We start from the raw sequence: 14,209 nt of genomic DNA, 5'->3' as shown, positions 1-14,209 counted from the left end.
AGACAGAATTACGGAGAGATAAGACAAATGCAAGCGATTCGACTTGAGAAACAGCAGGAAGCACATCTTGGAGGCCATCATCCATCTGTGGTGTCAACCCAGACAGATGAGGCATGCGGGAAGAACTCGCCAAGTCGTACCTCTTTAGACGTGAGCTTCTTTCGTCTCCTCTCTGGCTCTTCATCATCCTCAGCCTTCCTCTTTCTGCCCACCTGCGTCATGCCTGCGTAAGAGATGGTGAAGAGAATACGTTTAGGAATCAGATAAATTCACAAGTCAATTACCATGTATGGACCCAAAACATCAGCAATATCACAACCCAGTGACGCACTGCAGGCATCCATGCTACATACAAAAGCTATACCAAGAGGACCACTTATGAAGTTTTAAAAAAAAAAAAAAAAAAAAAAAAATATATGGATCCTTTACACAGGTCGGATGAAGTTAACTCTGTAATGCCTCTTTAGTAAGTGTTCATGTCGGTCACCACATTAATCATTATAAAATCTGAATTGGCTTGAGTATGTCAATACAATTGTAAGAGAAAGTGAGTCCAGAAGCCTGTCTTTCATCCCTGAAGTTTACAGTTGTCCTCATTTAGCCACAAATAGTATGAGCAAACTCCTTGGTGGAGAAAATAAATAGTTTGCATATAAAAAGAATGCACATATTTCATATTCATGATTTTCATATGGTCCCCTGCCACAGGTGTATAACATCAAGCACCACTAGGTGCTTAATTCTATACACCTGTGGCAAGGGACCTGATGAAACCCATGAATAAAGGGTAATAATGACATATGTCGTCAATTGTAATTTAGATAAATCACTTTTTGATTGCTGTTCTTTTTTTCTATAATGGTGTATGCTTTCCAAGAGAAATGGATACAACTATGGGGAAGGTCAAATACAAGCAACTTGCACAAGGCCAATGGAGGCCAATGGATTTCTTATTGTTTTTGTCTATCTTTGGTCAAAGCATTTTCTCAAACTTCACATATCAAGCAAGTAAGCTTGCAGTCAAAGCACAAAGCACCAATTTCAGCATGCTGAAGAGATAAAAAAAAAAGGTGTTCTCAGATTAGGTGGTTACCTTTTGTGCGTTTAGATTTATCAGCTGCTGTCTGCTTTGCCTTCATGTCTGCAAACACTTTCTCTGAAAGACCTTTTGGGATCCTTTAAAAGGAACAGAAGGAGAACAACATTACTCACAATTTCAGCTACCCGTTACCAAAGGTTTGGGGGGTCAGTGTTTCGGACCAGTCCTTGGCCAAGCCCTGATGTGAAATTTCACAACAACAAACAAGTACAATGACGTAAAAGACAGCAGCATGAATCAAGCAGATGTGCCAGAGGCAAATCGGGAAGACAAGCCAGATTCTGCCAAAGGCCAGCAATCTGGAGAGGGGCACAAGTTCACCCCTTCAGCGGCCCCCCTTCACCGACTCACTCACTCAAGAACTCCTGGCGAACAGTGCTGCATATCAAAGGGGTGAGAGACAAAAAAAATGGAACACTGACCGGATAGCCGAGAAGTGCTTGGACTTTGCCCGGTCCAGGAAATGCTTTAACTTGGCAATCTTCTCATCCAGCTCCTTGTTCACCTCGCGTGCACCCTTGGTCTTTGAGCCCCCGGCTTTCTCCGTTGGTTTCTCTTCATCCTCCTTCTCTCCTTCCTTGTCCTCACCATTGTCTCCTTCCTCGCTACCCTCCCCATCCTCCTCGTCATCGTCCCCACCCTCACTGCCGGACAGGTCGGCAAGGTCAGGCATCTCGACAGGCACAAGGTCCTCCTCTGTGAACTCGGGTGCCACGTTGATCTTGCCGAAGTTCTGCCGGATGCTGGACAGCATCTTGCCGACCTGCTCTTGCCGGTGTTTGTGCTGCTCCTGGGCCTCTTGGTCAGAGGATGACACTGCGGCCTGGGCCTCCATCTCCCCCTCACACACAGCCTGCTCGGCTTCTTCAGCAGGGCCTGCCAAGGGCATGGGATGCGCCTGGGATGGAAACCGATATGTAACCAGTGAAAAGGCCAACCAAAACTTGCTCAATATCCCTTCACAAACAGTCACAATATTATTCCAAAACATAATTCCTTTACACAAAATGGTGTCAATGTGACCCATCAATTTCTTAAAAGCATACAAATGCAACTGAGTATGGAATCCTTGCATTTTACCAGAGGGTGGCAGAGCAGAGTAGTACATTTGCAATTTTTTACATTGTGGCTGAAGTCCAAGGCCCTTTGTCCTGTTTGCTCACCTCGTCGTCTGTGTCCATGCCAGGGGGCTTCACAAAAAAGGGAATGCGCCCCCGCTGCCAGTCATTCAGCACCATCTTGGACACGGTGGGAAGGTCAGGCTCACCACCCTGCAGCAATCAAAGACGTACACACATACACAGAGGCTGAATTTAAAACACATTTTCATAACTCAACGGAAGCCTCAAAGAGTGTGATCTAAACTCAGTCATTAACCAAAACAACTTGTTCCCTTTCAGATAAACCAGATCCGATCTAATGAGTTGGCCTCAAAACGTCATCCCCAGCTCCGGATGAAGACCCAATGTGGTCATCCTCTCCTGAGCAGCACTTTCCCCCAGTGTTGGGTGTCTGGCGCAACGTTCATTTGTTGGTATCTGGGTGTATGGCTCTGATTAAGCGGGCCTGCTGGTTCCTGAGGGTCGAGGAGGGAGTTGTGCAGCTGCTCCTGCTGCTGCTGCTAGCGGAGATGGCCAAGGCAGGCCCCAGCCGACCCGGCCAGGAAGTGCACGAAGGGTTCATGTGCACGACTGACTCACTCTACCAGCTCCTGCTGGCACAACCCAGCTCGTTTCCACCCAGCAGGGCCGGACGTGACTCATGAGGCCTGTTTACTTGTAAAGTTAGATAAACAAACACACACGCGCGCACACACACACACACACACACTCAACATACGTAGGTAGTACATGTTTTGTGTTGCGCTTCTGGAGGCCAGACCTTAAGGAGTTTTCCCGTGCGGAATGCGAGCTTTTCCAGGAAATCCTCGGCGGATGTCCAAGACGGAATTCGGTAGGTCTTCTGGATGTACTCAGCCTTGGCCCTCTCCAGAACTGCGCCAATGTGGTCTTCTGGGTTGCGGATCTTCTCAACTTGAACCTGGCCGAGGAAAATTCACGGATGAGAGATCCACTTCAATGGGGAACGTGAATGAATGATACACACGTTTGATAGTGACCGATCAGGGGAGAGAGAGAGAAAGAAAGAAAGAAAGAAAGAAAGGGAGCTGGGATCATGTCTTACCACCCCTTTGAGAACAATGTCGGACTCGCTGTCCTCTGAGGGATACACAACACCTGGACAGTCGATGAGGAAAATGCGTCTCATTAGGGTAATGTACTGCCAAACCTGGAAGGGTGAGAAGGGAGACACACATGGAATACACGCTACCAGGCAAACTATTCTACCATTCAACACGGGCATCACTGCCAACAGTGTTCAGGAGATGTTTAGATAAAGGGCAAAACATCTAAGGAGACATTTTGTTAGAGGGAAAAACATATTAAAGGATCCCCAAGAGTGGAGGATGGCTGTTTTCAATCTGGATTTTAGAAAAAGAGCCATCATGAGCCCTTCCGTACCTCCTCCTCTCATCTCCTTCTGGAAAACCATTACTCACTGCCTGTTTGTACAACCAGAGGAAACGACTGACAGGGTAAGGGGGAGAGGGTCATTTTGACACAAACGCACACATACATGTGTTTAGGGCCAACAAGGCCTGCTGGAAAGCTACAGGAGGTTCGCATTCTCCACCAAAACACACTCGTGTCAAAGCTGTCCAATATGGCTCGGCCACGCATGACTCCAGACTGGGAAAATGAATGAATTATATACTACCATTCCGAATTTTGGGAATGAGGGCTCAGTGTCATAATCGACATAGTGATGGGTCATAAATGGAGAAAACATCATTGATTGAATGTTAAAAATAACTATAATAAATTGAATGAGACATGGCCTTGTGACAGAGACAAAATATAAAAAAAAAAAAAATACATGTTGCTGCCCCACAAGCACAAGTGTCCTCAAGAAACCTGAAGTTTGGAACAAAATAAGCTCCATTAAATGCATGTTGGGGAAGGAGAAGCCAAAGCTATTATAATGAACCACAAAGAGTGATTCTCACGAAAAATGCCAGACAAATAAATTACCTCTGTCAAAAGGGGGCAGAGGGTGGGGATGGGGGAAGAGTGCTGAACACATTACAAGCCATTTACTTGAAGAACACTTGAACACACCCCAATGAGTAAGAAGTACAAGGCGTTCGGAATTTGCATTATGGGTGAAACGAAGGACGAGGTGAGAAAGCAGCTTTAGAAGGCCTTACCTTAGTCTCGCCAGCGAGAGGCGCCACGTTGCACACTTTTTTGGAGCGCAGGGTGTTGATGATGGAGCTCTTTCCAACGTTAGGGTAACCAATGAAGCCGACGCTAATCTGCTTTTTGTCTGTGTGGAGCTGCAATAGCAAGGACAAGAAATGAGAAACAAATGGGACAGTAAAAGACAAAATTCAGAATGTAAATATGAAAGGAAAACGAAGTTAAAATAAAAATGAAGATGACCGTTACAAAAGGGTGCAGTTCTTCTACGTTCTGCTTTCTTAAAAAATAGCAAATGTTCAAGAGTAATGGCAAACCATCACACTGGTAACAAAGGATTCAAAAAACAGTACGTCACTTCGGTCATTGTGCAACACTTTAAAATGACTCGGACACCGCATTATCTTCTAGCAGGCTCTCCAAGTTCGACATGAGACATAACATTAGTTCTGGTGGTTTAGTCAATATTTTTAAAGCAGAAAATAGGGGTTTGTTTCGTGGAACACCCTTCAAAGTTATTATGACTAAAGATTTACAACTACGCCATAATAACTGGTATTCTCGGCCTTGCTCAGCTAAAAGGGGTATATCAGTAGTATAACCATCAACTGAATTTATTTGCTCAGGCATGCACGATCTTTTTAGGGTTTCCAAGTCCAGCTTGTTTATGGCCCAGACCCTATAAATATGGGCTGACCGACCGATCACAGATGTGTAGTCCAGGGGCAATGGCTGGGGAGGAGAGGTGATGCTGGGGCATTTGGGGGATAACGTTGGGGCTGTGCTACATGGCTCACCGTCCATTCACCTCTCACCCGGGACTCAAGCATGACAAAATAACTGTGTGTGTGTGTGTGTGTGTGTGTGTGTGTGTTGGTACGAGTGCGTGCTTGATCACTCACTTCTTCACACATTTGTCCAACTCTTGGAAACACACACCATGACAGGCAGCGATGGGGGAAACACAGATGAGGAATCACGAAAAACAGGGGGAATAAAAGAAAAAAAAGGATAAAAAAAAAAGGGTGTTGCTGAAGTTTGTGTCTAGCGTGAAGGGGCCAGAGGAGCGTACCTTGCCAAACTGGCGGAGGAGTTGGATGAGGGAGCCCTTGCCAAAGGAGTTGGTGAGGCTGGCGTGGAAGGCCAGCGTGGGGTAGTCATGGGACAGCAAGGCCACCCAGCGTTTCTGAAGCACAAAAACACACACACAAAATATGAGCACATATATCAACCTTTTACAAAAACATAGCCAAGCCCTACTCACAGAACAGCAGACACAAAATCACAGTTGGCACATACATCACTGATTCTCTCTCCATCTTTTATTTGTTTCTCTCTCTCTGGCTTTCACTCACAAACACACACTCATCCCTTCACTACAACTTATTCTCATGGACAAAGATAGACAAATCAAACACACAAAACATGGACACGCTTGGAAACTCATTTAATAAGCTAGTTATGACTATGTCTATGCCCATTAAGTCCACACTGTGATGACACTAACCTTATTCATCTCTATGAGCGCGCGCGCGCGCGCACACACACACACACACACACGGCAAAGATAAATACTCCTAGTGGTAAACGAACCAACGAACCAGAACTGGCAAGGCCGCACCAGGGGAAAAACCTGACAAAAGATTTCCATTTAAACATGTTGTATGCACACAAAGCAAGCATTAACACAGCGCACAAAGGTACCTGGCACGGGACTCCCAAACAAAACGAGACAAAACAAGAAATATGCAAGCTTTGGTGTGGTGATCTCACGCCCATAAACAAATCTTGTGGAACAGGCAATTAGCTTCCTGTTTGGTGACCCCTTGTTTTGTTTTTCTGCACACACACACATGCGCACGTGGAAACAAAAGTGGTGCGGTTGAGATACACACACGTAAACCAAAACAGAAACAAGAGGCAAGGGCCTTCAGGCAGAGAAGCAGAGAAAAAGTTAATTTATTCTCCATCACCACGCTGGGGAAGCATGTACCACAGGCTCTGCTTACCGTGACCCAGGTGGGAATGAGGTCGCACTTGTTGAGCACAAAGATGAGGTGCTTCCAGGGCTTCTCCTTCTTGAGATAGGTCTCGATGTTCTTAGAGCGCGTGCCGATGGGGTCACGAGCATCCAGAACCTGAATGATGACATCCGAGGAATCGATCACCTGAGGTGGGGAACCGATGGAGGTTTAGAGGTCATCCTGAGAAGGTATTATTTGATAATTTGACAAACCTGTTCGCTTCGTCTTTCACAACAGGATGAGAGAAATTGTCTTATAGGTGCGGAGTTCTGTAGGGTTCAAGTTGTCTTGAACGCAGCGACACGCCACTCTTGCTAACTTTTGCTGAATGCTAAGTCTAGAGGATTGCTGGGCAACACAGAGCATAGACGGCTTTGGAATTACGTCAAAATGGTTGTTTCTTCAATTTCTGTTAATTTTGTCTGTCATTTGTTTCTTCTTCACATTTCAAAACTAAAAAACTCCACATAACCCCCTTTAAAGCAAGCAGAGTTTGGTTACCTTATAAAGTTCACCCCAAATCCTTTTGGACTGGCCCTTCTTGAAGATCTCCTCACGAGCTTCGTTCCTGGAAGCACCAGCAAGTACTGATTAATGACCAGAGATAAAAGACAGTGACAAGAGATACGCAGAAGAGAAACCCATCTAATTCCTCTTCTCTTTGTTTTGAGGAACAGAATCCATGGTAACAATGAATCTTTCAAAGCACAGTCTCTGAGAGCTGACTATAATCTGCACTGTTCCATGAATACCAGGGTGATTCTCCAACTATGGTACTTTTTGGACCTGGACATTTTCAGAAAATGAAACATTTTTAATTAAAATATGACTGGCATAATTTGTTTCCCCAGTATGCCTAGATACCTGCCCTGAGGTTGGCTGTGCTGATTTTTATGGAATAATATGTATTTTTTGACATTCATCTAGACATCGCAAAAGCAATGGTCATTTCCACAACCGAAAAAAAAAAACAAGCCAACCTGTCTTTATCACTTACCATGGAGACAGATGTGGAAAAGACGGTCGTGGAAATGACATTTTCCCACTTTCCCTCTAATATCTCATGTTTGACTAGCCTGTTAGTGTTAGTTTTAGAGTTAGCATTAAATAATCTCAAATTACACCTAATGAAATTGTAAAAATCCAGAATTTTTTCCCATCGGAATGAATTAGGAGCGGTTCAGAAATGACGTACAATAAACATACTCTCAGTATTTCTCATATTTACCTTGATATATCTCCTATGTATTAACCTCTGCTGGGATCATTCTTTCATTCAGCCATGTGGATCCCTCTGGAGTGTCAGTTGCTATGGTTACTGAGTATACAAATCTAGAATACTGAGCCTGGGATTGCATTTTATGCAGAGGTGTGGAAATGACGGAGAACCCAAGGGACAAGTGTTTTAACATTTTTAAAATATGCCAAATTGAAAAGAAATATAAAAGCAAATAGTAGATTTGAATGAATTGGGTTATAATGCATACTTTGTGTTTGAATTTAAAATTATATCAGTATTAGATTAGATGTGGGATAAGGTCGAAGACCCAAAGTCTGGCCTAGGGACAGAGGCAAAATAGTAAAAAACGCATCTAAAATGTCTTCTATTTTATAAAAAACAACATCATTGAACAATGATTTTTTTTTATATATAGGTTCCCCTAAATATGTAGTAAGTGTGAAAAAATTAAAAAGTGGAAATGTTTTTTATTTTTTTTTAACATATGTCAAGGACAGAAAAAGTACCATAGTTGGAGAATCACCCACCAGTAATGGCAAGAAAACCATGAAAATAAGTTATGGCATCACATCTGCAAAAGACTTTCCCTGGGAATTATGGAATGTATACCCATCAGCTAGTGTGTGCTTATATCTGAAATAAGCTGCACTGCTGAATCCCTGCTGAATGTTTACCTGATGCCACTGTCCTCTGTGACCAGATCCCGGTCCTTGTCGGCACTGTAGCTTTCTGCAGAAGCCTGGGCCTGTTCCAAAAGGTCTTGCACATCCCCCACCACTAAGCTAGGCCTTTTACGCTGAGCCTTGGGTCCGAATGTGGTTTCAAACGTCTCTGTGTCCAGGATATGAACCTTGGAGTTCTGTTGAGTAAAGACACAGAGAAGGTGAGAGGGATAACAGTGAGTGGATGACTTAATTGCTGTAACCCTTCTGGTTGGTTGAAATTATAGCTGCAGATTGTAACATGCTCAGCTAATCTGCTTCGGTCACATCTCTGGCTTGGTTCTCCAGAGCCAGACCAGCACTGAAGAACCAAGCTAACTTGGACAGCAAACCAGCGTGGTGGAGCCAGACCAGAGGTGCGTTCAAAAAACAGTGGCGAACATTCATGGTGAATGTCTTCTCTGAATTTGAACAATTTGGTGTAAACATTCCATTGTAACAGTAACACTTGTCCAGCTCCACTCCATGTTTGCAGAGAACTACCTTTTCAAACTGTTTGTAAGTGTTTTACTTCCGCCAAGAACTCAAGGCAAACAGAAAACTGTTTGCAGAAAACTGTTTTGAAAACTTCGCCTAATGTTTGCAAATTTGAATGCACCTCAGTTCAGTAAAGCTCAATCTGCAATGCAGTGGCATAGCAGACAAAAAAGCTCTAGATGCACACCGACTGGATTTGCACTCGCCTGCTTTGCATTACGGACAAGCGAAGTTCAAAATTGACACTTTCTTACCACAGTCTCATTTGTGGTGAGAGACTGCTATTTGCAGTAGTGAATAAATACATAAATAATTAAATCTGTCAAAAAATCATTAGGAGCCACTTGAAGGGCTGGCTGTGGGATCCGGATAAGACGTGGGACCTCAGATGGGCATTGGATGGTGTGTTGATGTTCCGTTTAATGTGGAATGCAGTTCCAACTTGAGGCCAAATTGAAGCTCTTGAGCAGCTGTTCAGCACAATCAAAGCTACAAGCAAGTCAAGAAACTATACTACGCATTCCCCATCTTGGTGTACATTTTGTTGGAGATACAGACAGTTGTGAACACTCTGAACATGTATATTTCAATTAAGCAAACAAAAATTTCTCTCGATGACAACTCCTTATGGATGCATGCGTGCGTGTTGTGAGAAACCTGGAGAAGACAGTGCGTGTGTGAGAAACCTCGAGAAGACAGTCAGACCCCAAACAGTCAATGCAATGTTATTTGGCAATCCCGGTTTGATTTCAGTTAAGATTCATGTTGCAACAAACAAAAGAAGCAAAATAGCCTAACATTTACCAGATCTTGTCAAAGTGCATCAATTTCAAGTCTTGAGGCAGAAACTGTGACCATCTGCTCTGGAATTCTGGAGTTTATATTCTTAAAACCAGTGGACACCCTTTTGACATCCACCCAGGCATGTGTGTCCTCGCCAGTCTCTCCCTGCTGATGTCTGGCGTAATAAGAGGCTAATTAGGACCATTAGCACAATCTTGGGTTGACCGCCGCTAATCTGAAGCTCTCCTCACTCAGCGCAATACTCCATTTGTCTTGATTCTAGCCCCTGGCAACAGAGCAGATGCTCATTGATACACACCAAGCCAGCAGCAGAGAGAATCTTCGTTCAAAACCGGCGGTGACTGGAAGAGGTGAAACTTGAGACCATGCCAGAGAGGGATCAAAAGACCAAAATATGAAACAAAACGGGGGAAAAAAAAGGATGTGGAGGAGAGGCCATTCATAATGAGTTTAAAGTCTGCAAGTTTGAGGCGTGTGTGTGGACTTGTTAAGCAGAAGTGCCCTAAGGATCAATAAGATTGTCTGAACTTAATCACAATAAGCTAGAGTGGCAATGTTACGTACTTCATGGGCACATTAGTAAGGGATAATGGACGACACGGTGGTCTGTTCACAGAAATTAATGCACAGTCGAGGTTGTAAAACGGCCCCGACGCAAAGCGTCGTAAGTGCAGTCATTTCTATGAACAGACCACCGTGGAGTCCATTATCCCGCTTATTCCACTGTTGCCACTTGCGTTGTGTTCATTTCCTGATACAATTTAAACGTTTTAATCGCTAAAACTGTCTTGTTTGTAGAACTAATTTACTACGACACATATCAACTAATTTCTCAACTTGCAGAACAAACTGCCGTTACTAGTTCTAAATGGATGGTTGCGAAGGCCAAAGGCCAGTCGTTAGTTCTACCTCTTCCGTTGTCAAGCAGGCGTATCCCAAGATTCTGATTAACTTCACCTTTGAAACATCGCTATTTTACTTAGCCTGCTGTCATCCATCTAGCTAAAAGCCACCTCTGTCATATGCTACAATGTTGCCATGTTCTGAACGTCTGCATTTTACAGCTCAGATGCAACGTGACAGTTCATTTAAACTTCACGAGTTCGGCGAATTAATATAATATAATAAGTGTGATACGGCCAAAAAAATGGATCTACTTCATAGGTGTGCAAATTACATACGGTTAATGGTCGTTCCAAATTACGTAGGACAATGGGAAATTCAACCAAGCAGTGGAATAAGATATTATATATGGGCCGTAGCTTATTCTCAGAATAATTTCATTACCTTTACTCCTCTGTCCTAGGTCATCAAAAGATGTACTATACACCGATTTAAGCTCCGTCAAGCCTATCCAGATATGCAATCATTTGATATATTTCTTGATTCATATTAGTGTACTTTTGTAAGTAAAATAATTCTTATTACATTTCAGGTATCTGATAGAGAAATGTATGAGAGTGAGGCTACCAGTACCTTTATATAATGGGGCGGTGGTAGTGTAGTGGTTAAGGAGCTGGGCTAGTGTGCAGTAGCTTGAAAGTTGTCGGTTCAATTCCCGGCTTCCACCGTTGTGACCTTGAGCAAGGCACTTAACCCCAAGTTGCTCCGGGGACAATGTGATCCCTTGTAATATAGCTGACATATGTAAGTCACTTTGGTCAAGAAGTGTCTGCTAAATGTAATGTAATAATGTAATATAAACTGTTTCATAAAAGGAGAATGTCTGAGATCAGGGGATATCTGATCCATGATGGTGGGCCATTCTATGATTAGTAAAGAATACTAATGTATTCTTTTTTTGAGAAAAAAAAGATTTCTAAACAATACACAGATAAGAACCTGAATCATTGGAATTATTGTGTTATCTAAGCAATAACGTCACTGTGAGTATCTCAAACAAGACAATAAGGGTATGGAGATGGATGTGGAAATGGGAATTGTAGTGAGATTATTTCAAAAGCAGATGACTCAAACATTTTTGTTGCATAAACAAGCAACTAATGTTTATTTTGAAGAGTACGCAAAATCTAATAAATCAAGAGGAAAGAATGACAAGTCTGACACAAGCTGCTTCCAGTGGGTACAGAGTCAAAGGGCAATTTTACAGAGACACATAGACACAGGTCAAACAGCGCATATTTCATAAAAGACGCTATATCTCCATTTCTAGAGGGAAAAAAAAAAAAACAGATTTTGATGAAAACTAGCCACTGTTTAGCTTGGAATTTCTCAGGAACAGAGGCATGTAGAAGTAAACGGTTCTACGGCTACGGAGAGCTTAAAGCAACACCAAAGAACTTTTCCTCTGTCGCACACTATTTGTTTATCCAGCACCAGCTTTGCAAATAACAATGCCCACAGACAATGTAGAATATGTTGCATGATTTTATGAAAGTATGATGTATTGTGACATCAGATGCAAGTCAAATTTGTAGTTTCTCGTGTCTCATTCCATCAAACTACAGATCCGCTACCCGATCCGGCAAACTTACATAGTGCGGTTATAGCCGATAGAGGGCCGCAAAGCGAATGCAGAAGTGCCGTTCACCCTATTCTCACCTATAAAGTCTCACCTTTCAAACAAGCAATAGTATGTGTCCACAGTTATAACATAGACTATGCTGTGGCTCTACAAAAATCAACAATGATCTAGATACCTGGCACTCTGGGCCAAAGCTTCCAAAAACAGCTCGGCATTCAAAGTGTAGTTTTCACATCAATCAGGCACGACTGAAGAAAACACACTATGAGAGTGCGGACCTAGTAGCCCAAGCACAAAAGCCCCTCTCAACTGTAGCGAAAGTGAAACTAAACCATGAAATCGCCCATCAACTGGATCCACTCAAAAATGCAATGGGGTCTTCCTTGCAGGGCTCGAAATTAACTTTTTTTCTCAGTGTCCCGCAGCTGTCCTGAATTCTACTTGGCGCTGTCCCGGACTTAAACACCAGTGTCCCAAATTCAAGTTCTTGTTTTTTCCCATTCTACATAATAAACAGCATAATAATCAGTAACTTGCATCACTTAATTAACTCATTCTGGTCCACCATGTCAGTTCTGAACAATTTGTTAAACACCATTTTATTAACATTAATCATATGCTGATTGCGCTTTGGCTCTTTTTTGAAGTTGCAATAGACGTTCTCATTGTCCGTCGTTTTGACGAACAGGGTTGTAAAACATTCCGTCAATAATCTATTTTCACGTGTCTTTAATTTCAATGTCAGTTTGGTGTGATGTCATGGCCACAGATCTCAGTGAAAACAATATGTAGCGTGGGAAATTACCACGAAGCTGTCAGATAGGCTACTCTCCTGCTGCACTCTCACCCTCTCGTGCACACTCAAATGCGTTCCCAATTAAATGAAGTAGCAAAACGTAGTTGGATCTGCTGAAACTATGTATCTCGATGTAACAAGCTTGACATTGTAAACGTTCTCTAAGAAGAGTGTAAAGCAGTTTGCAGTAGCCTAAAGTTAACCACAACGTCGTCTATTGCTGGAAAAAATAGCGAGCGGCCTATGATAACCTAATTAAAATGCTCGGCAGGCCGGATTAAAGTGTGTGGCGGGCCGGATCTATGATAAACTAATAAATGCTTGGCGGGCAGCAGTTTGGACTAGGGGTGGGCGATATGGACAAAAAATAATATCTCGATATTTTTTGTGATTTTGACGATAACGATAATTAGTCGATATCCTTTAAAAAATTGTTTTTGTTAAAGTCTGAGTTACTTTACAGCTCATTATTTATGAATAGCATCATTACAATAATAACCAATAACCTAACCTGTGACTTTTTAATTGTCACTCTAGACACATTTCCAATTCTGCCCCCACTTGTGTGTGTGGCAATGACATGGTCTAGCCAGCTACATTAGAGAAGATGAATAGGCCTAACAGTTTCCCAAGAGAAAGTCTGAAGCTGAAGTTCCTTTCAAACCTTTACATAGGATTCACTGTAAAACTAAGAGCAGACCAACAGAGTAGCCTACATCTCAGTTATTTCCTTCTATGTTTTGTTTTAGAGCAATCACGTAGGCTAGCATTCCAAGTTACAGAATATAAACTAATGCGTTAGCTTATGGCTAATGTATATGAGAAATCCCATAGAGATGCTAACGGTTAGCATAATCGGTAAACATAGATATTTAGAGCGAACTTCAGTCCATTTACAAAAGAGTTACATGAGAATAGTTATTTGTTTACAACTGACTATTAAAATACTCAAAGGCTAATGTTTTCTCTCCATATAATACCGTGTAGGGAAAAACGTGACTGTCTCATCAATGCTACTTGAACAGAAGTAGCTGCATAAAATCCCAAGTAGGCTACTCTCGCTGCACAAAATAAACATTAGGCTGCGTGGGACAACGTTGTGACCCACTAGTGATCACGTGACACTTGCTCTGCTGCACTTCTCCCGCATAGCCTACCTCCTGGGAATGTATGAGTCTTCAGTGCGTGATTTCGAGTGTTTTTTCCCAATAAGTAATTTAAATACTCAATGTCAATTTGCACACTTTGTTAAAACAACAATCACGATATTATCGCAGACGATATATATCGCCCACCCCTAGT

At 42.7% G+C, this 14,209-nt stretch overlaps 1 protein-coding gene across 1 annotated transcript in view; it reads right to left on the bottom strand.

The window, feature by feature from the left end:
- gnl2 (guanine nucleotide binding protein-like 2 (nucleolar)) overlaps positions 1-14,209 on the bottom strand; it is a 33,310-nt gene that overhangs the window by 508 nt on the left and 18,593 nt on the right. Inside the window, exons 5-15 of the mRNA XM_042106731.1 lie at positions 8,298-8,482; positions 6,885-6,951; positions 6,369-6,527; positions 5,432-5,545; positions 4,368-4,496; positions 3,284-3,388; positions 2,981-3,139; positions 2,263-2,370; positions 1,522-1,997; positions 1,094-1,176; positions 141-223 (exon numbers count right to left, since the gene is read on the bottom strand). Coding sequence (XP_041962665.1) covers positions 141-223; positions 1,094-1,176; positions 1,522-1,997; positions 2,263-2,370; positions 2,981-3,139; positions 3,284-3,388; positions 4,368-4,496; positions 5,432-5,545; positions 6,369-6,527; positions 6,885-6,951; positions 8,298-8,482 — 1,668 coding nt within the window. The remainder of the gene's footprint in view (positions 1-140; positions 224-1,093; positions 1,177-1,521; positions 1,998-2,262; positions 2,371-2,980; positions 3,140-3,283; positions 3,389-4,367; positions 4,497-5,431; positions 5,546-6,368; positions 6,528-6,884; positions 6,952-8,297; positions 8,483-14,209) is intronic.

Source organism: Alosa sapidissima, chromosome 10, assembly GCF_018492685.1.
Source record: "Alosa sapidissima isolate fAloSap1 chromosome 10, fAloSap1.pri, whole genome shotgun sequence".
NCBI lineage: Eukaryota > Metazoa > Chordata > Actinopteri > Clupeiformes > Clupeidae > Alosa > Alosa sapidissima.
Note: the sequence above shows the minus strand (reverse complement) of the source record. Positions and strands in the feature narration are given on the sequence as shown.